General features: G+C 42.1%; 1 protein-coding gene across 1 annotated transcript; it reads left to right on the top strand.

Annotated features, from left to right (window-relative positions):
* Nucleotides 1-5,476: 5,476 nt before the first annotated feature.
* Nucleotides 5,477-27,115, top strand: LOC115114690 (protein-glutamine gamma-glutamyltransferase K-like). The gene is made up of 14 exons (XM_029643144.2): nucleotides 5,477-5,694; nucleotides 12,140-12,417; nucleotides 12,551-12,742; nucleotides 16,056-16,307; nucleotides 17,585-17,703; nucleotides 17,878-17,985; nucleotides 18,414-18,591; nucleotides 19,685-19,823; nucleotides 20,643-20,835; nucleotides 21,154-21,307; nucleotides 21,837-22,121; nucleotides 22,386-22,546; nucleotides 25,485-25,621; nucleotides 26,061-27,115. The coding sequence occupies exons 2-14, from the start codon at nucleotides 12,141-12,143 to the stop codon at nucleotides 26,203-26,205; spliced, it is 2,340 nt and encodes a 779-aa protein (XP_029499004.2). The 5' UTR covers nucleotides 5,477-5,694; nucleotide 12,140; the 3' UTR covers nucleotides 26,206-27,115.
* The last annotated feature ends 255 nt before the right edge of the window (nucleotides 27,116-27,370 follow it).

The following is a 27,370-nucleotide window of genomic DNA, read 5'->3' on the forward strand; positions in this document are numbered from 1 at the left end:
GGCAGAACTGAAAAAGCGTGTGCGAGCAAGGAGGCCTACAAAACCTGAGTCAGTTACACCAGCTCTGTCAGGAGGAATGGGCCAAAATTCACCCAACTTATTGTGGGAAGCTTGTGGAAGGCTACCCGAAACGTTTGACCCAAGTTAAACAATTTAAAGGCAATGGTACCAAATACTAATTGAGTGTATGTAAACTGCTGACCCACTGGGAATGTGATGAAAGAAATAAAATCTGAAATAATTCATTCTCTCTACTATTATTATGACATTTCGCATTCTTAAAATAAAGTGGTGATCCTAACTGACCTAAGACAGAGAATTTTTACTAGGATTAAATGTCAGGAATTGTGAAACACTGAGTTTAAATGTATTTGGCTAAGGTGTATGTAAACTTCCGACTTCAACTGTATGCACCAACCCCTTTTCAGTTATTAATTTAAAAAAATGTTTTTAAATAAGTCATTTTTTCATGTCATTTCACCAATTTGGACTATTTTGTGTATGTCCATTACATGAAATCCAAATAAAAATCCATTTAAATTACAGGTTGTAATGCAACAAAATAGGAAAAACGCTGAGGGGGTGAATACTTTTGCAAGGCACTGTAAAAACCAGCCCTGACCCAACCCATATCCTGTTAGAGAAACATTGATACTATTATAGTCCAGTGATGATATAGAATCAATACCTGAAAGACCTGCTCTGACCCTGGCTTGGCCTTTCCTCAATGCTTGTTTTATTTAACCTTTATTTAAACAGGTTAGTCTCATTGAGATACAAATCTATTTTTCAATAGAGACCTGGACCAAGGCAGCAGCATCAACACAACCGTTTCAGACAAACAGGCACATAACATCAACCAGACGAAGATACATCCGTATAAAAAGCCACACGCCAGTAAAGGACATGTAGACAACACAAGTCTACGTAAGGCAATGCTGACTAGTGATATTGGGTGACAACTAGAAACAGCTACATGACTCACCAAGCTGTTCATCTATTTGACCTTTGAACTCCTCTAGGGACACCAGGTCCTGTGGCTTTCAAATCAAAATCAAATCAAATCAAATGTATTTATATAGCCCTTCATACATCAGCTGATATCTCAAAGTGCTGTACAGAAACCCAGCCTAAAACCCCAAACAGCAAGCAATGCAGGTGTAGAAGCACGGTGGCTAGGAAAAACTCCCTAGAAAGGCCAAAACCTAGGAAGAAACCTAGAGAGGAACCAGGCTATGTGGGGTGGCCAGTCCTCTTCTGGCTGTGCCGGGTGGAGATTATAACAGAACATGGCCAAGATGTTAAAATGTTCATAAATGACCAGCATGGTCCAATAATAACAAGGCAGAACATTTGAAACTGGAGCAGCAGCACGGCCAGGTGGACTGGGGACAGCAAGGAGTCATCATGTCAGGTAGTCCTGAGGCATGGTCCTAGGGCTCAGGTCCTCCGAGAGAGAGAAAGAAAGAGACAGAGAGAATTAGAGAGAGCACACTTAAATTGACACAGGACACCGAATAGGACAGGAGAAGTACTCCAGATATAACAAACTGACCCTAGCCCCCCAACACATAAACTACTGCAGCATAAATACTGGAGGCTGAGACAGGAGGGGTCAGGAGACACTGTGGCTCCATCCGAGGACACCCCCGGACAGGACCAAACAGGAAGGATAGGTTGGCTTTAGGTTGGCTTGGAGGGAATTCCAAGACCCAGGGGCTTGGTAATGAAAATACTTTCTTTTTTTCATGTTTGGAACTGTCAGCATAAAACAAGATTAGGATCTGAGCTTGTACATGTATGTGTTTTCGTTTCAAGCTAGAAGAGATGATAGATAAAATGGCAGTTTTACTAAAATGGCATTATAAATAAGAATGTACCCGTGTTTGAGTCTGCCTGTTGCTTGCGATGTCCACCCGGCATTGTAAAGTTTACAAAGGTGAGTTAGACATCTCTGGTTAGTGACAAAACGAAGGATGCATGATAGACAGTCAAGAGCCTTCAGTGTAGAGCTTGAGGCTTGCACATAAATATTATCACCATAATCCAACACAGAAAGAAAAGTACAAAGAATCAACCCCCTTTGTTGGCAAAGACAAATAAAGCCTTGTGCCGTTAATAAAACCCCATACGCAACTTGAGTTTCCTGACAAGGTTCTACATGGTTAGTGAAGCTCAATTTGTCATCTTATCCAAACTCTATGGAATGTCCTTCCAATGTAGTACTGACATGGTTATCAGTGTTTACTATTGGGAAAAAACATGCATTTTGATTTGGAGGGATTTAGAACAAGCTCCAACAAAGATCTTTTAAAACCATTCAACAGAATATGTACGAGTAGGAGCTGTTTGAGCCTTTTCAAAAGTCAAACTGCTGCCACTAAAGTAGAGAATAACGGTTTCAGCTAAAAATGTACAACAGCTGACTCATACCGCTCTGCATTTCACTGCTGGCTTGCCTCTGAAGCAAAGAAGTGTTGGTCTGGCTGTTTTGTGGATGGGAGACCAGATGCTGCTGTAAGTGGGGCTGGAGGGCCAGTAGGAGGCACTCTTTCCTCTGGTTAAAAAAATTATAATCACAAATCTGTCTTTCAGATGGAATGTTGAACTGGTGTTCTGACTCTCTGTGGTCACTAAAGATCTAAGAGTAGGGGTGTTATTTTTGTATTCTTTATTTAACTAGGCAAGTCAGTTAAGTACAAATTCTTATTTACAATGACAGCCTAACCCTGATGTCCTGGCTAAATTCACAATCGGGCCCTCATACCATCATAGCCACCTAATCATCCCCAGCTTCCAATTGGCTCATTCCTTTCCCATGTAACTATTCCCTAGGTTGTTGTTGAGGATGTGTTCTTATTCAACTTATTTGGTAAAAAAACAAACAATGGATAGATAATAAACAATAGGAGGCCTCAAATGCATCCTTCAGGCACACCTGAGCACAGATCTATGGTACAACCATCTGCCTTAACAGATGGTTGTACCGTAGTTCACAAACCACTCCATAGCATGATCAGTAATCCCGATACACTTCAAACTCTGCACAAAGACAGTATGGTCGACAATGTCAAAATCTTTCGAAAAGTCTATGAACACAAGATACACAATGCAACTTGTCATCCAGGTCACAGTGGATATCATTCAAAACATTCAAGGTTGCTGTCGCAGTGCTGTGGCTTGACCTGATACCTGATTGCATGCCACTCAGAATGTTGTTTTCCTGACGGTAGACCATAAACTGTATATTGTCTAGGGACTACTTTTGCCAAAACAGACTATTTAGATATGGGCCGATAGTTGTTCAGTTGAGTGGGATCTCCTCCTTCCAAAAAAGGTAGGACAAATATGCTGATTTCCATAGTTTGGGGATTTAATTACTTTCTAAGGTGAGGTTGCAGATGCATGTTAAAGGCATAGCAATGATGTCAGCAGCCAATTGTAGAAGGCGGGGGTCTAGATCATCAGGGGCAGGGGATGATTTTGACATCAATTTGCCATCAGGTCTCTAGACACCTCTGAGACTGAGAAGGGTGAGAAGGAGAACCTGGAGAAGGAATAGACAGGGGTATCAGGTAATTACACAGGGTGCTCATTTTGACATTTAACACTTTCAAATAATTTGCCTGTGTCAAGGAAATGCTGATTGAAAGAGTTCAAAATAGAGGTTTTCTCACTTACCGCTTATGTGTCTACCAGCAGTTGTTTAGGAAGTTGTGCATTTTTTTTGCACTCCAAACCTTTCACTACTTGCCAAAATTTACAGGGATTATTCAGATTCTATGCAGTAGACTTGAGGTAGCGGTCAGCTTTCATCTTTCAGGTCTTAGTCACAACCTGATTCCAAAGATGTTTGAGCTGCCGTTGACCACTGAATTTAAAAAAAAACTTTCCTTACACCGTCAGCTGCAGTAGTAATGGGAGAGGTGACTCCGTTATTATTTAACAAAGTGTCAATATGGCACATACCAATCGTGACTCTTGACCCTCAGCCTCAATCACAAGAAGTCTAATTCTAGACTGTGTTTGGTGTACTGTAGTAAGACAAGCATACATTTTTTTTTACAATATACATATAAACCTGAGATTTAAAGAGTGGGTGGTTTTGTGAGATTTTGTAGGACAAAGGTTTTGTAAGAGAATCTATTCAGTGCATCCTGATTATTACCTTCTTCATCACATTCAATTACGTCAACATGATGTTAAAGGTATTATTTATCACTCTGCAAGGGCAAGTTTAGACAGGACAGGGTAGGGCAGTTTGTGATGATAAAGTAAACCACAGACCTGCCAAGTCATACTTTCCCCTCCACTGCTACATGACAGGTCTCTGTGAGGACATACTGGGCACAAATGTCAATTCAACGTCTATTCCACGTTGGTTAAACTTCGTTTAATTTAAATGACATGGAAGCAATGTTGATTCAACCAGTGTATGCCTAGTGGGTGGGAACATCACCGGGAGACATGGAACTCAGGTGTTGGTGACAGGTGTTTTCATTTACCTGATGAGTTGAATGTGGGAAGAGTTTTCTGAGAGCACACATTGGACACAGGTCTTGACAAAAACCTACAGTATAGACTAATAAATTAGATGTTCTCATGTCATCATGTGTCATTGTTTCTGACTGAATGTCATTCTGAAAGACCCACCTTCATTTTTATTTTTATTTTTATTCTGCTCAAACTCTCGATCTGCCTCAGCTTGACATTTCAGCCCCATGACCAAAAAGGATAATGATCCAGGATATGACTTTCTGAGAAGATTACGATAGGAGGAACTCAGAGGAACTCTTGTCACAGATGGGGTCCAGCTTGTGAGGTCATGAGTTATGAAAAAGTGAGGCAGGGGTGTAAAGTAAAACAGAACCGAAAGTCATTAAGGGAAGTTGACAAGGAATGAGACCATACTAACCTTTTTAGGGATGTGTGTGTGTGTTGTGCGTAGGCCTACTGTTTAGCTCACTCACTGTCTTTACATGCATTAGGATATAGTGATGAGTTGTATCCACATTTAGAGAGGGAATGAGAAGACCTACAGTATTATGTCAAGCAGCCACTCAGGTAGAGGTTAAATTCGTACATTGGAGATGCTAAAATGTCCTTTGACTTAGTTTAGAATGGACAGTTTATATTCAGCTGCCACTGTATCCAAAGGTGATGGATATGATCATCACAGTCCACCCACTGTAGATGAGGGTAGGGTAGGGTGATGACCAGCCTTTGTTACTCACTTCCTTCCCTATGTCACTTTTTTTTCTTACCACATTCTTTTATTCCCTCCACTGCCTTTCCCTGTATTTCCCCTCCCTTTCTGCATTGGAAACAAACGGCCTGCTATTGCGTAACCTGCGGGTTTGCTATGCTGTGCCTCGATGCTCCACACGGGACATCCTGGGCTACAATGGTTCATTTGATATAGCCTACTACTGTGCTAACGGTGACTGGAGGGGCGGGGGAGGGGAGGTTTGAAGCAGAGGGTGTGTCAAATCAAATGCCGTTTGCATTCCTTAGGAGTGTATAAACCAGTATCTAAGACGCGTATGTAAGAGACATAGGAACTGGTAAGACAAACTTTTAAACCTGGTAAGAAAAACGTTTAAACCTGATCATACAAGAACGGAGAGCCATTGAAAACTTTAAAACGCACTCAAACTTTTTTTGGTGAATCAAGAAGTCATCACCCAAGACAAAGTAAGGATTTTTTTCATTAATTCGTATTTAAATGACCTATTTATAAAATGCGCTTACAACTCCTGACAAATAGTTACACTGTGGTAGGATACTCATGTGATGAGGTTTTCCACAACTGTATCAGTCGGGATGGGATGCGTTTTGCTGATTTGCGAACCGTTAGACACTCACTGCAGCGAGTGAGAAGCTCATAAAAGGCAGGCAGAGGAAAGTGCTCATGTAGCCTATTGATCATGTAGCCTAAGCAAAATACCAGGCAATTAAATGGTAGATAGAGACAGAGTTATTAGCTCAGTTGAAAAATATAACGTTTCACTTGACATAGGTTGATGGGTGTTAGGCCTATTGGCTCCAGTGTCACAAGGCTCTTCTGCTCATTAAATGATGTATTCCCAATTGCAAACTTAAGTCCACAGAAATATTTCAGATACCATGCTGATATTAAAACACATTTTTCTCTCCCTAAGATAAGGTTGTCTTGTTCCCTCACATCATGTTGCCTAGCTAGCATGTGGTTCCTTGGAAGTTGTGGGAACCTATGTTTCTCATTTCCCATTGGTTCTGGGAACCAAGCTATAGGTTTCCTGGGAACCAAGCTATAACGTTCTGAGAACTGAAGTGAACATTTGGCTGTTTTGGGAATGTTAATTTTTAGGTTGCAGGGAGGTTCTGAGAACATTTTAAAGTTTTCCTGGGAGGTTTTATTAACGCTCTGAGAATATAAACATTATTTTGAGTTTCTTATTTTATTTTATTTAACCAAGTCAATTAAGAAAAATAAATACTTGTAACAATGACTCCTTAAAACTGTCACTGAATGTTTCAATAAGACTTAATAACACTGCTAGATTATTTTGGGTTCACTTTTTAGAACTCCAAGCACAGATTGGATACATGGAAATTCACTTCCTTAGGCATTAATCATGCAAACGCAGTTATTTTTTTATTGTGCCACGGCATCAGATTCAAACATAATCTTCTCTTCTCTATCCATGTAATTATTCCACTGTGCCACCAGGATGGAGCTAGCATGTCAAGTAGACCTCATTTCAATGGAAACAAGCACTCATTAAGATCAGGTGTGGCCGATTTGTGGGTGCGGCCAACACACCTGAACACACTTAACAAGATAGAAGATAGAGTTTTGTTGATGCTGAGAACGGATTGTATATGTTTTTAAATAACATTATTAAAACATTATCTGAACGTTACTAAAGTTTTCTTGTGTTTAAAAAAAAAAGTTTCACTTAAGATTCTCTGAACAATTTGAGAACTTTACTTTCAATAGAACCATGGGGAAATCTATAGGAAACATTATGCTAAAGTACTGAAATTCCCACAGAAAAACATTGTTTTTTAACATTCTCTGAACAATTTGAGAACATTCCCAATGTCAAACCAGTTGGAGAACGTTCCTAGAACATTACCAAAATGTAAATGTTTGAATTTTTAACCTTCTGTTAAAGTAATGAAGTACCAAGAAAATAAAGTTCCTTAAATGTGCTGAGAATGTTCCAAAGCCAAGCAACTATCCTGCATCATTTCCAGAAAGTTGTGGGAAGGTTGTATGCAAAATAACCACAGGACAACCACACTCTGACCAAGCGCTAAGAAACAAATGGTTCTCAGAACATTATGTGCTAGCTGGTGTGCTTCGATAACCAATGAAATATCATGTGCCATTTTTACACTTTATCCTATGACCTCTGCCATCATTTCACCTCTCATGTGGTCTATTGACCTTTGTTCTCAAACAAGTGGAGATAGATTATATGTTGCATGCCATTTCATTTTTAAACAAATGCTGATCGTGGGTGTTATCTACATCAGGCATCACTTTGAGGGATGTTTTATGTGAGTTGGGGAAGCAGGCTTCAACTCATTGTATTTGGGTGTTATTGTTGGAAAAGTGCATTGAATTAGAAGCTCTTATCTCAGTGGCCCGTGTGCATTCCAATCATGCTAGCAAGGTGCTAACTGCCAAAAACAAACCCACTGTGCGGGAGGGAAACATGTGGAGGGACAGGGGCAGGCACGGGTGAAAGAGAGGACCATGGAAACATCGTGGAGTGGGGCTAGAAACAGGGTGGTTTTGGGTGGGGTCCCAATTGTATGTTGCAAGCAATTTTGACTTTGGCATTTGCATTTGTCATCATTGTTACATGATAAGTAATGCTTCTGACATGTATTGCTCTTTTTCAAAAACACAATACGGTCTCTTTCTGACAATTCTTAGGACATTTGGATGACTGTAAGGGAGGGGAACATTATTGGACCAACATGTGGACTGAGGAGTTTAGAAATCAGTCACTCACACATGAATGCATTCAACTATAAACACACACACACACCCAGTGCTATAGTTACTAAGCCCATCATGACTGCACACCCATCTGCTACACCCGCTCGCTGTTCACTCTACTCCCTCTGAGCTTCTCCCTATGTTCTTTCTGTTTTGCTCTCTTAGCAGTCTTAATTATCAAAAGGTTTGTGAAACTCTTTCACTAGCCTCTAGTCTACACACATTAAAGTGTATTTTATGTTTAGACACAGCAGATAAAGTACAGATGGAGACCATGGTTGGAAACTCCTCGTGGTTTTCTTTAAACATGCTTCATGTTCCTCTTGTTTTTAACTCACCTGACCTCTGACATTTGTCATTGAACTCCCATTATGTTTAGAGTTGAAGCCTGAACTCTAGCCTGGATCCACTCAGATTCATAGTCTCATGGTTCCCCTAACCTTTCAGTTTGATGAATGGCGGTCTAAAAAGAGGAACTAGATGTAACTGGGATTAATTAATGAAGTGCTCTGCATTGTCATGAAAATATGATTATTGTTTCCCATCATTCCTAGAGATTACACACATACATCTGTGGCTAGGTGGGGCTGTAGGGTCCGGTATCAATCATTGAGTCAAGAGTTATGCTGGGGTGTTTGGGGAATTTGGGGAGTGTCTGACCTGGGACAAAAGGCTAACTACCCTGGCATGCTTTGGGAAAGGCAGACTGTTGAAAAAAGTGTGAGTCAGGAATGTGGTAATTGTGAGAAAAGATTAAAAAGAAAACAAGCTAGTTTCTGGAATGGAGGGAGGAAAAGATGTAAGCGGAGAGAATAAAAACCAAGTTGATCAAGTATAGGAATAGTAATGTTACTATAGTTCTCAGTGGATTATTGTGCAGTGTTGTCCAACAGTGTTGTCCAAGTAATGTGTGCACTTAACCTCTCCAACATTGAATTGTTGACATGCTTTTGTATCTTCATTTGTTGTTATTTTATAGATTTTCTCAGTCAATTGCTCTTGTTTTCTATCCTTTCATTTTTTGATCTCGGCACTCTCCAATATGAGTACTATTTATCTCTGTCTGTATCACCCCTCTAACAGTCTCATCTCATCTCTAACTTCTGTATCACCCCTCTAACAGTCTCATCTCATCTCTAACTTCTGTATCACCCCTCTAACAGTCTCATCTCATCTGTAACTTCTGTATCACCCCTCTAACAGTCTCATCTCTAACTTCTGTATCACCCCTCTAACAGTCTCATCTCATCTCTAACTTCTGTATCACCCCTCTAACAGTCTCATCTCATCTCTAACTTCTGTATCACCCCTCTAACAGTCTCATCTCATCTCATCTATAACTTCTGTATCACCCCTCTAACAGTCTCATCTCATCTGTAACTTCTAACAGTCTCATCTCATCTATCTGTATCACCCCTCTAACAGTCTCATCTCTAACTTCTGTATCACCCCTCTAACAGTCTCATCTCATCTCTCTCATCTAACTTCTGTATCACCCCTCTCAGTCTCATCTCTAACTTCTGTATCACCCCTCTAACATCTCATCTGTAACTTCTGTATCTCATCTCTCAATCTCTAACTTCTGTATCACCCCTTCTGTAATCATCCCCTCTAACAGTCTCATCTCATCTCTAACTTCTGTATCACAGTCTCATCTCTCTAAATCACCCCTCTAACAGTCTCAGTCTCATCTCTCTGTATCATCTCATCTCATCTCTAACTTCTGTATCACCCCTCTAACCCCTCAGTATCACCCTCTAACAGTCTCATCTCTCAGTCTCATCTCTAACTTCTGTATCACCCCTCTAACAGTCTCATCTCATCTCTAAGTCTCATTCTGTATCACCCCTCTAACAGTCTCACTTCTGTATCACAGTCTCTGCCTCATCTCATCTCTAACTTCTGTATCACCCCTCTAACAGTCTCATCTCATCTCTAACTTCTGTATCACCCCTCTAACTCTCATCTCTAACTTCTGTATCCCCTTAACAGTCTCATCTCATCTCTAACTTCTGTATCACCCCTCTAACAGTCTCATCTCTCTTCTGTATCACCCCTCTAACAGTCTCATCTCATCTCACTTCTGTATCACCCCTCTAACAGTCTCATCTCATCTCTGTCAGTCTCATCTCATCTCTAACTTCTGTATCACCCCTCTAACAGTCTCATCTCACCCCTCTAACAGTCTCATCTCATCTAACTTCTGTATAACTTCTGTATCACCCCTCTAACAGTCTCATCTCATCTCTAACTTCTGTATCACCCCCCTCTCAATAGTCAGTCTCATCATCATCTCTATAACTTCTAACAGTCTCATCTCATCACCCCTCTAACAGTCTCATCTCATCATCTGTATCACCCCTCTAACAGTCTCATCTCATAACTTCTGTATCACCCCTCTAACAGTCTCATCTCATCTCTAACTTCTGTATCACCCCTCTAACAGTCTCATCTCATCTCACCCCTCTAACAGTCTCATCTCATCTGTAACTTCTGTATCACCCCTCTAACAGTCTCATCTCATCTATAACTTCTGTATCACCCCTCTAACAGTCTCATCTCATCCGTAACTTCTGTATCACCCCTCTAACAGTCTCATCTCATCTGTAACTTCTGTATCACCCCTCTAACAGTCTCATCTCATCTCTAACTTCTGTATCACCCCTCTAACAGTCTCATCTCATCTCTAACTTCTGTATCACCCCTCTAATAGTCTCCTCTCATCTCATCTCTAACTTCTGTATCACCCCTCTAATAGTCTCGTCTCATCTCATCTATAACTTCTGTATCACCCCTCTAACAGTCTCATTTCATCTCTAACTTCTGTATCACCCCTCTAACAGTCTCATCTCTAACTTCTGTATCACCCCTCTAACAGCCTCATCTCATCTCTAACTTCTGTATGACCCCTCTAACAGTCTCATCTCTAACTTCTGTATCACCCCTCTAACAGTCTCATCTCATCTCTAACTTCTCTATCACCCCTCTAACAGTCTCATCTCTAACTTCTGTATCACCCCTCTAACAGTCTCATCTCATCTCTAACTTCTGTATCACCCCTCTAACAGTCTCATCTCTCTCTGTATCACCCCTCTAACTTCTGTATCACCCCTCTAACAGTCTCATCTCATCTCTAACTTCTGTATCCCCTCTAACAGTCTCCCCTCTAACAGTGTATCACCCCTCTAACAGTCTCATCTCATCTCTAACTTCTGTATCACCCCTCTAACAGTCTCATCTCATCTCTAACTTCTGTATCACCCCTCTAACAGTCTCATCTCATCTCTAACTTCTGTATCACCCCTCTAACAGTCTCATCTCTAACTTCTGTATCACCCCTCTCAGTCTCATCTCATAACTTCTGTATCACCCCTCTAACAGTCTCATCTCATCTCATCTCTGTAACTTCTGTATCACCCCTCTAACAGTCTCATCTCATCTCTAACTTCTGTATCACCCTCTCTAACAGTCTCATCTCATCTCTAACTTCTGTATCAGTCTCATCTCATCTATAACTTCTGTATCACCCCTCTAACAGTCTCATCTCATCTATAACTTCTGTATCACAGTCCCCTCTAACAGTCTCATCTCATCTCTAACTTCTGTATCACCCCTCTAACAGTCTCATCTCATCTCTAACTTCTGTATCACCCCTCTAACAGTCTCATCTCATCTCTAACTTCTGTATCACCCCTCTAGTCTCATCTCATCTCATCTCTAACTTCTGTATCACCCCTCTAACAGTCTCGTCTCATCTATAACTTCTGTATCACCCCTCTAACAGTCTAAGTCTCATCTCTAACTTCTGTATCACCCCCCTCTAATAGTAGTCTCATCTCATCTATAACTTCTGTATCACCCCTCTAACAGTCTCATCTCATCTGTAACTTCTGTATCACCCCTCTAACAGTCTCATCTCATCTGTAACTTCTGTATCACCCCTCTATCAGTCTCATCTCTAACTTCTGTATCCCCCCTCTAATAGTCTCGTCTCATTTCATCTGTAACTTCTGTATCACCCCTCTAACAGTCTCATCTCATCTGTAACTTCTGTATCACCCCTCTAACAGTCTCATCTCTAACTTCTGTATCACCCCTCTAACAGTCTCATCTCATCTCTAACTTCTGTATCACACCTCTCAGAATGCCAGGAGACCGGTCGACGGTGAGTGGTTCTGTTGTGGGCCGTTTCCATGGTGTCGCCCCGACCACAGTGCAGATAACCAACCAGAAGGAGGCGGAGTCTAATTCTAAGAAGCAGGGAGGCTGTCGCCGTTGGTTTCAGAAGATGTGCCCCTGCTGCTGTCGACGTCAGAGCAGCTCGTATGACATCACAGACACTGTCATCACGGATGACGGGGTGAAACCAGCCACGCTCCCCGAGCCTCCTCAGCCCCACACTGGAGACAACGAGCTGGAAGGTAGGTTACATGAAGCAACAGAATCAGTCAAATTCATTAGTTCATAATGGTAACCCCATAGGACAAACCCCTGGCCCTATATATAAGCAGTAAGCACTGACCATTGCATTATCTTTTTAAATCTCTCTCTCAGAACTGATGTTGTCGGTGCGCTCAGTGGATCTACTGAGCTCTAAGACGGGTCAGAACCGCCTGGAGCATCACACCAACCTTTACCATGGCAATGAGCTCATCATCCGACGTGGCCAGACGTTCCAGATGGAACTGGACCTGTCGCGACCTTTCAACTCCAACACAGACAAACTCCACCTGGAGCTCAAGACAGGTCAGTTTGACTTTGAGGACTCTCACAAAAAGGCTATTTTGTTATCCTTGGTACAGTATGTCCTTTACATGAAACATGATATACTATCAAGTTGTAGGATGTGTCCAGCTGTTTCCTGGGTCCCCAAGACACAAAAAAGGAAGGCAGCTAGGCAGCTGTTACATTAGAATTAGAATTGTGAACATTATTTACACCGCTTAAGACATACAGTGAACTCCAAAAGTATTGGGACAGTGTGATTTGTTTCTTATCAGGTGAACCGTATCAGGTGATATCAGGTGAACCGTTTAGAAATATCAGCCCCCCCAAGTATTGGTACAAATTCCCTTATGTGTATTAATGTAGTAAAAAGTGAAGTATTTTGGTCCCATATTCCTAGCACACAATGACTACATGAAGCTTGTGACTCTATAAACTGGTTGGATGTGTTTGCTGTTTGTTTTGGTTGTGTTTCACCTTTACTGTAAATAAGAATAGAATATGTTTCTAACCATTTGTACATTCATGTGGATGCTATCATGATTACAGATAATCCTGACTGAATCATGAATAATGATGAGTGAGAGGGTTACAGACGCACAAATATCATATCCCCCCAACAAATGCTAACCTCCCCTGTTATTTTAGTGGTGAGAGGTTAGTATGTCTTGGGGGTAGGATATTTGTGCGTCTGTAACTGTCTCACTAATAATCTTTCACGATTTATTCAGGATTATCCGCTAGCCGAGCCCCTAGTTGGTATTTATGACTTTGGTAGTATATTATGGCTAAAGCTCACAAGTAATTCCATTACTCTTACTCCACCACATATTGCTGTTTTGATGTGGCCAGGAGTTTTTCCTGATCTTGTGAGCTGACCAGGAAGAACTCCTCTTCTTTCATACCAACTGCTGCAGAGGTGAAGGGTCAAAGCCCTTGTTACTCAGGCTCTATATATAGCCCAGTTTCCTGTCAGTCATATGGGCAGGAAAAACACATCTTTAATTCACTTTCACAACTATGATTCATTCTAAGAAGAGGAAATCATATGATATGAAAGAAGGATGCTCTATAGTTGTTACCTTGAATGACTTCCTGAGTGTGTCTGACAAAACCTTGGAGGTCTGAAAGAGAAAAAGATCTCCTGCACACTATGTCTATTTGCAAATTGACACATGCAATATTTCCGTCATAAGGAATCCAAACTATGGAGACTAATAAGGATTCAGTGGCTGTCCTTACTAACAATGCTAGTAGAGAGAGACAGTGTTTGGATAGATTACCTCTCAACAAGCGCTTAGAGAGACAGAGAGAAACCCATTAGCTTAAAGCAAAACCAGCCTAGAGATGCGATAGGCCTACGCACACAGGCACACGTACTTTCTGAGGTTCTATATGTTTGTGAGGACGTTCTGTGTCTATGCTCTCAGTGGACTTTTCACAGTACTACACTGTGTTTATCTCAGCTGAACTGAACTGTATGACAGTGACACATTTGTGATTTACACTTGGTTTGGCCCTGTCACTCTCTGGGACAGCAGACTATGAATTGCAATGATGTGGACACTGTGGTTTTTCTCACTTTTCTGCATACAAGACTACACATTACCATTAAAGATAGACCACTGTCATTCCACTATCTTACCTTATTTCGTATCTTTTAAGGTAAATTCAATGAAAACGTTTCACTGGTTTGCAGAGCTTTCTCTTGCTCTTTCACACATGCAAGTACAGACAAGCAAGCACACATGTACATACTCCTTCACACTGTATAAATAGTCAACATTGACATTTGCCAAGTAGAGTGTGATGGTATTGGAATGGCCATCTCCATGGTTACGAGAGGAATGTGATTTCCTGCCTCTACAATAGAATGTGTATGCCAGTCATGTGCAGCTGTTAAGGGTGCGTGTGTATGTTTGAATCTATGCACATTTAAATGTTGGTTTAGTGTGGTCCTTTTGTGACTGAAGAGTGAGCCCTTTGACATGTTCAGGAAAGGTAGGAATGCAATGTGGGTTGGCTCAGTTTCCATCAGAGACAAGAGAGCAATCCATATCTATCTGGGGTGTGTTCAGAAATTACATCTGGAGTGCCAGAGTGCGCTCTGGGCATTCGTAAACTCAGAGCTTTGTCAGATTGTAGGTTTGTAAATTCAGAGTGTTTCGCTCTCTAAGCGTTCAGAGCGCACAATGGACGCTCTGGCCGATGATTATGGTTGATCCAAGTGTTCTGACCTCACAAAGGCAGTCAAGCACCCATGCTATCTGGCTAACTTTGGCTAGCTTGCTAGCTACTTCCAGACAAAAATGAGAGACCATCTCACTCTGATCATTTTACTCATCCTATCAGAGCTGGTTAGGCTGTTTTCATGTTATCCAGAGCATTGGTGACTGTAACTGTGCTGCTGGCAACAATTGAATTATGCTTTTGTGCTGACGTTTACCAACACCAGCCATATTCAACAGGTGTTGAACGTTGGTAAATTCATCAGTTATTCTGCGCTCTGGCACACTCAGACGAGAGTGCTCTGATATTGAAGTAGATAGCCAGAGTGCATTTACAAACGCACCCCTGTACATTGCGTAGTTTGTTGAGGTGGGTTTCAGGCACCACTACACTGTTATTATACCGATATTACACTGTTATTACATTGCTATTACACCGACATGACACACTGGTACCGGAGTGCCAAGTCTAGGACCAAAAGGCTCCTCAACAGCTTCTACCCACAAGCCATAAAACTGCTGAACAATTAATCAAATCACCACCGGACAATTTACATTGACCCCCCCTCCCTTTTGTACACTGCTGCTACTCTGTTTATTATCTATGCATAGTCACTTCACCCCCACCTACATGTACAGATTACCTCAACTAACCTGTACCCTCACACACTGATTCGGTATCGGTGCCACCTGTATATAGCCTCGTTATTGTTATTCGTATTGTGTTACTTTTTATTTTAGTCTACTTGGTAAATATGTTCTTAACCAACAGTGCAGTTCAAGGAGAGTTAAGGGCTTGTAAATACGCATTTCCCGGTTAAGTCTACACTTGTTGTATTCGGCACACGTGACAAAGTTTGATTTTGATTTAAATTACACTGTTATTACACAAATATTACACTGTTATGACAATGCTATTACATCAATATTTCACTATTAGTACACTGTTATTACAACAATATTATGAGTTATTACATAATATTACACTGTTATTACATGGATATTACACTGATATTGCACTGTTACGACACTGCTTAAATCACCCTGAAACTTTGTTTTACTACCCTGATAATTGTAAACTAATCATTTATTCATTTGTCTGACAGGACCCGCCCCCATGGTGTCTAAGGGCACACACATCATAATTAAATTGGTGGAGGAACTGGAGGACCACAGCTGGGAGGCTAAGATCGTGAAGCAGAACGGCAACAGGATCAAGTTGTCCATAAACTCGCATCCCAAAGCCGTGATTGGCCAGTACAAGCTCACTGTGATGGTGAAGTGCCCTAAGCAGGAAGTGGCCGTCACACACGACCCCAGCAAAGACGTCGTCATGCTGTTCAACCCATGGTGTGAAGGTAAGGATGAGTGGAGTGTTACGAGACAGCAGAAGGTAGAGAGAAGAAGAGAGGAGGTAGATAGAGAGACAAAAGTTGCGCTTTGATTAGCTTGCCTAGCAAACTGGGTGGGCGGAGTTTGCATGTTGCGGGACCATTGCCACTGACGTCCAAACAACACCCACCCGTGTTCACCGACAGTGTGAAACAAGTCACAATTCAGCTTCGATGCTGTATATAGGTCTAGTATTTCAATGTTGTTATTCCATTGCAATAGGGACAGACAAATTCAAACACCAGGGCCAAGTGTGACAGATCCCAGAGCAGACACAGAGGAGGCTGGTTCTGAGACTACAATTTATCCTCTTGGTCTCTCAGAACAGCACTAATGTAAATGTACACATAGGCAGGGCATGTAGCTCACTGCCCAATAACGTGTTGCTATCCATCACAAAAAGAGTCACTGCTTGACCGAGAACATTTGTTTCATTCTCTGGCTGTGAGTCAAGACCACACGTCCATTTGCTTGGGACTCTGGTCTTTGCCAATTGATGTTGACCTGCTTTACCGTTGTCTCTAACTGTTCAATCAAAACCTGTATTTTGAGGTCTCTGGAATTAAAACACTTTCAGGATGTGCGTTTTGATTCATTAAAACTAAAGATAAGAAAATAAATTGAAACTGGTTATATTGATTTAAATATGCTTTGTTTCATCTGATTAAGATGTTTGTTCTGCCTTCTGGAAAGGGTTTTGATTGAATAGCGCTATCTGTCTTTAATTGTACTGATTGGCAGGTAGCCCAATCCATCCTTTCCTGTCATAAAAGTTGACATTCCACAATTACTGTACAAACTGCCTTAGGACCATATGATGGAAGCACAACAGCTGGTCTCTCTCTCTCTCTCTCTCTCTCTCTCTCTCTCTCTCTCTCATTCTCTCTCTCTCTCTCTCTCATTCTCTCTCTCTGATTCTCTCTCTCTCTCTGATTCTCTCGGAGCGCTTGTTGAGAGGAAATCTATTCAATGCAGCCCTATTCCCATAAATGAGCTAGGCCCCTCTGAGAGCTCCAGACATTGTGTTAGTAACAGTTAACCCTCTCCTGGCTACACTGACTCTCCCTGGTGTTTATCAAAATAGTAATTTAGTACTTAAGTCAGATATGACAATGTTGTGGACTGTGAATGAAACAACATTTAAGAAATGTCATGCAAAAACATACACATTTCACCTGTAACTCCAGGAGTGAATAAATGTATACCTAATCTTTGTCCCCTGGTTCTCTCTCTCTCTCCTTAGTTGACACCGTGTACATGGATGACGAGGAGGAGAAGAAGGAGTATGTGCTGAATGACATAGGAAGACTCTACTACGGTACAGAGACACAGATTGGAGCTCGCACATGGAACTATGGACAGGTATTAGACAGGGAGGAAATCAAGTGTGGTTGGATTGAAATCTTTCTGCAAACCCCAGTCATTCTGCAAACCCTAGTCATTTAAGAAGCAGCCTCTGTTTATTCCTTGTTTTGACCTCCACCCTCTCTCCCATCTCACTGTGTCTGTCTGTTTCCTCCTGTTTGTGCTGTTCAGTTCCTTGAGGGGATGCTTGAGGCCTGTCTCTATGTGCTGGAGAAGAGTGAGATCCCTCCGTCTGGTAGAGGAGATTCTGTCAACGTGGTCAGAGTCATATCTGCCATGGTGAGTTACTGGTCAACTTATTCAGTAGTGAACGTACAACATGTTTCTCATACTCCACATACTTTCAATGTATTTATGCCTGTCAAATCATGTGTCATATCATCTTTATGAACGATTGATCTGAATTATGCTGATCTCAATTTCATTACCATTACTGTATTATTGTAGAAAGATGTGTTCTCAATAACTTACCTTTTTAAATAAACCGCCTGCTATACTTTATCTTACTGTAATCATCATAATATTTATATATTCCTTAATTCCATTAGTTTACTTTTAGGTTGTGTGTATTGTTGTGAATTATTAGATATTACTGCACTGTTGGAGCTAGAATTTTGCTGCACCCACAATAACATCTGCTGAACATGTGCAACTGACCAATACAATTTGATTTGACTCATTCTAATTCTCTCCCTTTGATGCATCAGATCAACTCCCCAGATGACAATGGGGTCCTGGCAGGAAACTGGTCAGGGAACTATGTGGGAGGAGTTTCCCCTACAGCCTGGAGTGGCAGTGTGGACATTCTGATGAAATACCACAAGGAGGGAGGCCAGCCTGTCAAATACGGACAATGCTGGGTCTTCTCTGGCGTTACCACCACAGGTGTGTGTGTGTGTGTGTGTGTGTGTGTGTGTGTGTGTGTGTGTGTGTGTGTGTGTGTGTGTGTGTGTGTGTGTGTGTGTGTGTGTGTGTGTGTGTGTGTGCCCGTACTAGTTTCTACACATGTGTTTTGCATACATAGACACAGTGGCAATATGATGATCCACACAGGCCCGTATGTTGTAGTGAAGCGCGGGTTGACTCATAACCCGCAGTCCCCTGGTTATAGCGGGTGGGTTTAGGGTCATTAAGTATTTTGTGGATGAAGGGCGGGTGGGTTGAATAAAGAGGAAGCAAGCAAAGAAAGCAAGGTTTTTCTTTCATTATTTTAGGCTATCTGGTATTAGTGCGTAAGCCTAAGCTTTAAGGTCAATAACTGTACACTCGCCTAATAGCTTACATGCTAATCATCAAATGCTTTTACGAACGAGCAGAAAAAGTATTTGGGCCTGAGCTACAGACATTATATTGGTCCCCTAAAACAGGACTAGTAAAGGCCCAGTGCACTACATTTTAACACATTCTTTTCTAAGACTTTAATTTTTATTCTGATTTTTTAGGGGATGCTGCAGCACCCTCAGCACCCCTACTTCCAGCAGCTATGTACACGGTCCATAAACATCTTTGCTCTGCAAAAGAAACAGAGATGACAGAGAACTTGATCGATTTCAACTAGATTGAAACATTCATTCTATCGATTTATGACATTCTGGTGAGCAAGGGTTTATTTAGTCTTCTAGGGCCAACATATAATGACAGAAGAGAAGCTGCATGTATCTAATGATTATAAACAAGTTACAACTAACAAATAGCCTACCAAAATGTCAGAAATGATTAGCAGAAACATATCAATATCAGAATATCAGGCAGGGAAAAAATCCTCCACCCCCTGTCAAAAAATCATTCCCCTTCTCTGATGGGTTATTAGCAATTGCGGGCAGGTGTTGGTGAACAAAGAGTTGACCTGCGCACAATTAAGGCTGTGTGATGTCTCCTGTTTGCTTGCTTTTCATATCTATGGTCACTTAACTTCATATACACTCTTTTTTACCTGGTCTCGTTCTCTCAAACCCCCCCCCCCTTCTCCATCTCTCAGTGCTCAGGTGTCTGGGTATACCATGTCGTAGTGTAACAAACTTCCAGTCTGCCCACGACACAGATGTCTCACTCACAACAGACGTGTATCTGGATGAGAATATGGAGCCGCTGGACCACCTCAACTCTGACTCTGTTTGGTGAGTTATAGTCCAAATGAAGTAGAGCCCGGTTTTTCCTGGCCAGGTCAAGTGCATCTAACCTGCCACAGGTTAAGAGTTCTCCACTTCAATCCAGGCCACATGAGTGTATATTTGGCTTTGCTCTAAATACACAGAAATGCCTTGCCACAAATCATACTCTATAAAAAAAAACACCAGGCTGGAGTTATAGAAATAAATGTCTTCGGTAAAACGCAAATCAAATTGTATTTATCACATGCGCCGAATACAACAAGTGTAGACTTTACCGTGAATTGCTTACTTACAAGTCTGTAAACAACGATGCAGAATTTTGTAAAAAGTAAGTAAGAAAATATTTGCTCATTTATTTGAAAAAAAAAATCTAATAAAGTAAAAAAAGTTACACAATAAAAATAACAATAACAAGTCTATATACAATGTGTACCGGTACCGAGTCAATGTGCGGGGGTACAGGTTAGTCCAGGTAATTGAGGTAATATGTACTGCACATGTAGGTAGGGGTAAAGTGACTATGCAAAGATAATAAACAGTGAATATCAGCAGCGTAAAAAAAGGGGATCAATGCAAATAGCAGTCTTATGGCTGTTAAGGAGCCTTGTGGACCTAGACTTGGTGCTCCGGTACAGCCCATGACTAGGATGGCTGGAGTCTTTGACCCTTTTTAGGGCTTTTCTCTGACACCGCCTGGTATAGAGGTCCTGGATGGCAGGAAGCTTGGCCCCAGTGATGTACTGGGCCGTAAGTACTACCCTCGGTAGCGCCTTGCGGTCAGATACTCCTAACTGTGTAATCCTAACAACCCCCTTCTCTGTGTAGGAACTTCCATGTATGGAACGACTGTTGGATGTCCAGGCCAGACCTTCCTCCTGGTATGGGTGGCTGGCAGGCACTAGACTCCACCCCCCAGGAGACCAGCCAGGGGACCTTCCGCTGTGGCCCCGCCTCTGTCACCGCCATCCGCACCGGCCAGGTCTACCACAAATATGACACGCCCTTCGTCTTCGCTGAGGTGAGCTCTATGGGAAGGAGATGGTTGAAGATCTATGATCAGTTGTGAATACTAATAATAAAATATGCCATTTAGCAGATGCTTTTATCCAAAGGGACTTAGTCATGCGTGGCCCTGGGAATCGAATCCACAATCCTGCCGTTGCAAGCGCCATGATCTACCAATTGAGACATACTTCATCTTACACATCACAGATCTCAAATTAGAGAAGAAATGGCTAAACTGACCTTGGATAACTTCCCATCTTTTATCAAATATTACACACTTTCCCTGTTTCTCCATGAATGAATGGTGCTGATCCTGTCTGTGTCTCCTCAGGTGAACAGTGATAAGATCTACTGGCAGAGGAACCTGGACGGTACCTTCACGCAGATCCACAGTGAGAAGAAGGCTGTGGGACACTTCATCAGCACCAAAGCTGTGGGCTCTGATGAGCGCGCTGACATCACACACCTGTACAAACACACCGAAGGTACAGTGATGTCATCATGCACTTCAATACACTGTCAGAGGGTCGCTTGGTAACCGTATTTACACATGGAATAACACTCCGGTTGTAAGGGTGACATCACTCACCTGTAAAGACAAGACTAGGTAGCCTAGTGGGGGTTGGCAGGTAGCCTAGTGGTTAGAGCGTTGGGCCTGTAACTGAAAGGTTGCTAGATCAAATCCCAGAGTTAACAAGGTAAAAATCTGTCGTTCTACCACTGATCAAGGCAGTTGTTCAGGGGTAGACCCCACTGTTCTTAGGCCATCATTGTAAATAAGAATTTGTTCTTAACTGACTTGCCTAGTTAAATAAAGTTTAAATAAAATTAAATCATCTGAGATCAGGCTATGACACTCGGTCAAAAACAACAACCCTGTAATGAACAGCATTTTCAATATAGACATCAGGGATAGTCAGATAATCACACTGTCATTACCTGGGATAATGAGGTTTTTGATTGAAATTAGCACACAAACAATAATCTCCCCTCTCTGATCCCCCCACTAACCAGAATCAGAGGAAGAGCGCATTGCTGTGGAGACGGCCAGTCGCTATGGCACCAGGCCTGATGTATACTCCTCGCCGATGGCGAAGGACGTGAGCGTGGAGGTGAAGATGGCGGGGGAGGGGCCTCGTATGGGGGAGGATGCCCAGCTGACCATCGTGGTGACCAACCTGAGCTCCCAGCCGCGCAGAACCACGCTCCACAGCCAGGTGGCCGTCATGTATTACACCGGGGTGCTGAAGGGAACCGTCCAGAAAAACAAACTGCCTGTGGAACTCATGCCCAATGAAGGTGAGTCGGCAAGGGGAATAGTTGGAGGATGTTGCCCCTAACTGCTACAGGGTCAGATAATTGTAATCTGATCCTAGACCTGTGGCTTAGAGCAACTTCTATCTCAACCCAACTGAGGCCAGCACCATTCCCCGCTAGCACCTTTTCAGCTCAGTAACAATATTGTCTCCACTCTGCATTTGCTGTTACCACATGTGTATCCTCAATCCTCTCATCTGACCCCTGTACTGTAGAATGTGTATCTCAATTTCTCTTCCTCCTCAGTGAAGACCATGCAGTGGGTCCTTCCCTACCAGAGCTACCAGAACCAGTTGGTGGACCAGGCTGCTCTGATGCTGACTCTGTCTGGACGGGTCTCTGAGACCCAGCAGGTCCTTGCCACTCAGACCAACTTCAGGCTACGCACACCGGACCTCAACATCGAGGTAAGACGCAACTTAGCTTTAGCACAACCTGTCACTGGATTCCTATGAGGTTCAAATTGGAATTCAAAAAGTTATATTTGAGCAACAGTACTGTATACAGTATGCTGGTTATGTTCAGTTCTTTATTTAAATATACAGTTGAAGTCGGAAGTTCACATACACCTTAGCCAAATACATTTAAACTCTGTTTTTCACAATTCCTGACATTTAATCCTAGTAATAATTCTCTGTCTTAGGTCAGTTTGGATCACCACTTTATTTTAAGAATGTGAAGTGTCAGAATAATAGTAGAGATAATGATTCATTTCAGCTTTTATTTCTTTCGTCACATTCCCAGTGGGTCAGAAGTTTACATACACTCAAATAGTATTTGGTAGCATTGCCTTTAAATTGTTTAACTTGGGTCAAACATTTCAGGTAGCCGTCCACAAGCTTTCCACAATAAGTTGGGTGAATTTTGGCCCATTCCTCCTGACAGAGCTGGTGTAACTGAGTCAGGTTTATAGGCCTCCTTGCTCACACACGCCTTTTCAGTTCTGCCCACAAATTTTCTATCGGATTGAGGTCAGGACTTTGTGATGGCCACTCCAATACCTTGACTTTGTTGTCCTTAAGCCATTTTCCACAACTTTGGAAGTATGCTTGGGGTCATTGTCCATTTGGAAGACCCATTTGCGACCAAGGTTCAACTTCCTGACTGATGTCTTGAGATGTTGCTTCAATATATCCACATAATTTTCCGTCCTCATGTTACCAACAACATGATGCTGCCCCACCCCTGTGCTTCACAGTTGGGATGGTGTTCTTCGGCTTGCAACCCTCGCCCTTTTTCCACCAAACATAACGATAATCATTATGGCCAAGCAGTTCTATTATTGTTTCACCACACCAGAGGACATTTCTCCAAAAAGTACGATCTTTGTCCCCATGTGCAGTTACAAACCGTAGTCTGGCGGTTTTGGAGCAGTGGCTTCTTCCTTGCTGAGTGGCCTTTCAGGTTATGTCGATATAGGACTCATTTTACTGTGGATATAGATACTTTTGTACCTGTTTCCTCCAGCATCTTCACAAGGTCCTTTGCAGTCTCTGGGATTGATTTACACTTTTCACACCAAAGTACTTTCATCTCTAGGAGACAGAGCGGGTCTCCTTCCTGAGTGGTATGACGTTTGGAAATTGCTCCCAAGGATGAACCAGACTTGTGGAGGTCTACAATTTTTTTTCTGAGGTCTTGGCTGATTTCTTTAGAATTTTCCATGATGTCAAACAAAGAGGCACTGAGTTTGAAGGTACGCCTTGAAATACATCCACAGATACACCTCAAATTGACTCAAATGATGTCAATTGGCCTATCAGAAGCTTCTAAAGCCATGACATCATTTTCTGGAATTTTCCAAGCTGTTTAAAGGCACAGTCAACTTAGTGTATGAAAACATCTGACCCACTGGAATTGTGATACACTGAATTATAAGTGAAATAATCTGTCTGCAAACAATTGTTGGAAAAATTACTTGTGTCATGCACAAAGTAGATGTCCTAATCGACTTGACAAAACTATAGTTTGTTATAGTACAGACTGCATACAGATGTCTTGACTAGCGGCCATGGTACAGACTGCATACAGATGTCTTGACTAGCGGCCATGGTACAGACTGCATACAGATGTCTTGACTAGCAGCCATGGTACAGACTGCATACAGATGTCTTGACTAGCGGCCATGGTACAGACTGCATACAGATGTCTTGACTAGCAGCCATGGTACAGACTGCATACAGATGTCTTGACTAGCGGCCATGGTACAGACTGCATACAGATGTCTTGACTAGTGGCCATGGTACAGACTGCATACAGATGTCTTGACTAGTGGCCATGGTACAGACTGCATACAGATGTCTTGACTAGCGGCCATGGTACAGACTGCATACAGATGTCTTGACTAGCGGCCATGGTACAGACTGCATACAGATGTCTTGACTAGCGGCCATGGTACAGACTGCATACAGATGTCTTGACTAGCGGCCATGGTACAGACTGCATACAGATGTCTTGACTAGCGGCCATGGTACAGACTGCATACAGATGTCTTGACTAGCGGCCATGGTACAGACTGCATACAGATGTCTTGACTAGCAGCCATGGTACAGACTGCATACAGATGTCTTGACTAGCGGCCATGGTACAGACTGCATACAGATGTCTTGACTAGCGGCCATGGTACAGACTGCATACAGATGTCTTGACTAGCGGCCATGGTACAGACTGCATACAGATGTCTTGACTAGCGGCCATGGTACAGACTGCATACAGATGTCTTGACTAGCGGCCATGGTACAGACTGCATACAGATGTCTTGACTAGCGGCCATGGTACAGACTGCATACAGATGTCTTGACTAGCGGCCATGGTACAGACTGCATACAGATGTCTTGACTAGCGGCCATGGTACAGACTGCATACAGATGTCTTGACTAGCAGCCATGGTACAGACTGCATACAGATGTCTTGACTAGCGGCCATGGTACAGACTGCATACAGATGTCTTGACTAGCGGCCATGGTACAGACTGCATACAGATGTCTTGACTAGCAGCCATGGTACAGACTGCATACAGATGTCTTGACTAGCAGCCATGGTACAGACTGCATACAGATGTCTTGACTAGCGGCCATGGTACAGACTGCATACAGATGTATTGACTAGCGGCCATGGTACAGACTGCATACAGATGTCTTGACTAGCGGCCATGGTACAGACTGCATACAGATGTCTTGACTAGCAGCCATGGTACAGACTGCATACAGATGTCTTGACTAGCAGCCATGGTACAGACTGCATACAGATGTCTTGACTAGCAGCCATGGTACAGACTGCATACAGATGTCAGTGCCCAGATAAACAGCAACACTGTAAAGTATGATGTTGTATTTGTTTCCTCAGCCTGAAGGGGACGCGGTGGTGGGTAAGGAGATGGCAGCCAAGATCACGTTCACCAACCCTCTGCCACACAAACTGAGGGGTGTGGTGTTTAGGGTGGAGGGACTGGGCCTGCAGAAGGTCCGCGAGGTGGTTGTGGGGTAAGATCATAAAATTAAGAATTAGAAAACAAGTCATTTAACATGATCTCTATGGGCAAGACCCTGTAACCATCTCAATGTACAGATGAAGGATCTTAATTTGAGCAAGTTTGCTACTGCAGGAAAATAATCCTGCAGCAACAGGAAATGTGAATTATTATTATGTGGATTATATTTAGGGGTTTGTAGGGGTTGATACTTTTTGCTGGGGAAAATCAAGTCTGAAATGTGTAAGTGGAAATGTAAAACTTTAAAAGCATTTTTAAAACTCAAACAAACTACATGTTTGCATTTCCTGCTTGGCAGGAAAATTCTCTGATAAAATGTTATCCTTGCCTTTTCTCGGTCAATTACGCTCACATCTGTCTCTGTATTAAACCCCTCTTTGACCCTCTTCTAAGTAATATTAACCCCCTTACTCTCTGTCTCGCTCTCTCAGTGATGTTGGAAGCCACTCCACGGTGACTCTGACAGAACACTTCATCCCTACCCAGGCTGGGCCCAGGAAGTTGGTAGCGGCTCTGGACTGTAAACAGCTGACACAGGTGCACGGCGTTGCTGACATCGACGTCCAGAACCAATGAGAGGGAGCCTGCAGCTCTCTCCTGTCCACTTACCTGGCCTTTAATTCAAGTCTCATCATAGAAGATGGGAAACATTTTATTCAGTTCTCCCAAGGCATAAGTATTGTTTGATATATTTGATATTTCATGCTGTCATGTAATTATGGAAATATCCTGATCTTTGGATGAAGTTGTAAACGATTGTTAACAAGCGCTAATCTTTTTGATACTCACGTAATATCCTAGAACCACCAGTGCGCTTTGTTCTGAAATTGATTTGCTGGTACTGTAAGGGCTGTCCACACCTATAAAGAAGAAACATCAAACTATTGTTGGGGCCATTGAAATAGTTTATGAAAAATCCTGTGGTAAATGTAATTATCTAGCTGTACATTATCTAATGTTACTGTATTTTTTAACAAACAATGTCATGGTGCTGTCATCAAAACATTTGATAAATGCACTGTATACATGCATTATATTATTCCATTATGTTAGTGTTCAAGTATTTATGTTATCAACATGTTGGATAAAGTGTAACGTCTGTAGCATAACATGTGGGTCAAATTGTATTTTATATGGCTTATTTGAAGGTGAAGCTCTAGTTTGATTTTATATGAGGGTTATGCCTAAAGATGACCTTCTCAATGTGTTTATGTGAAATAACTAAAGTCAGTATTATGGCCCATTCATTGGTCATTGTGCTTCCTTGCCTTAAACTGTTCTTATGAAACAGAGTCAGCTCCTGAACATTAAGAGATGGAAACAAAGCCTTTCTTGATCTCGCTCTGCTCTCCTAGTGTTAGGGAGCTTTTTACTGCACTTAAAATACAAGGAAGTAAACTGTTTTAAAGAGTTACATTTTATTGTATTAATGTATCTTTTTTTATGTATTGTCAATGTATTTGCTAATAAAACAACTACAGAGTGATGTTTCCTATCGAGTTATGTGCATGACTCCCTGGAAGACAGGCCCCGACTGAATGGAAAGGTGTGAGATCAGAAAGATGCCATTATTCACTGTAGCAACTACATATTTATAGTAGCAGAACGTTCCATCTGCAGCCAAGTCTCTTTGTTTAATCCAGAAGTCTTGGCTTATGCATGAACCTGTTATCTATGCAACTTGTATGGCTTCAGGCAAAGGTGTGTCTTGCACACTTTATCCTGTGGAAATGGAACATTT

The sequence above is a fragment of the Oncorhynchus nerka genome, linkage group LG9b (genome assembly GCF_034236695.1).
Source record: "Oncorhynchus nerka isolate Pitt River linkage group LG9b, Oner_Uvic_2.0, whole genome shotgun sequence".
NCBI lineage: Eukaryota > Metazoa > Chordata > Actinopteri > Salmoniformes > Salmonidae > Oncorhynchus > Oncorhynchus nerka.

Bases quoted from the DNA above. Each gene is read 5' to 3' on its own strand.
- LOC115114690 (XM_029643144.2), top strand. From the start codon at position 12,141: ATGCCAGGAGACCGGTCGACGGTGAGTGGTTCTGTTGTGGGCCGTTTC. The intron at 17,986-18,413 runs GTGAGTTACTGG...TTGATGCATCAG, and splicing joins TCAGAGTCATATCTGCCATG to ATCAACTCCCCAGATGACAA. The intron at 25,622-26,060 runs GTAAGATCATAA...TCGCTCTCTCAG, and splicing joins GTCCGCGAGGTGGTTGTGGG to TGATGTTGGAAGCCACTCCA.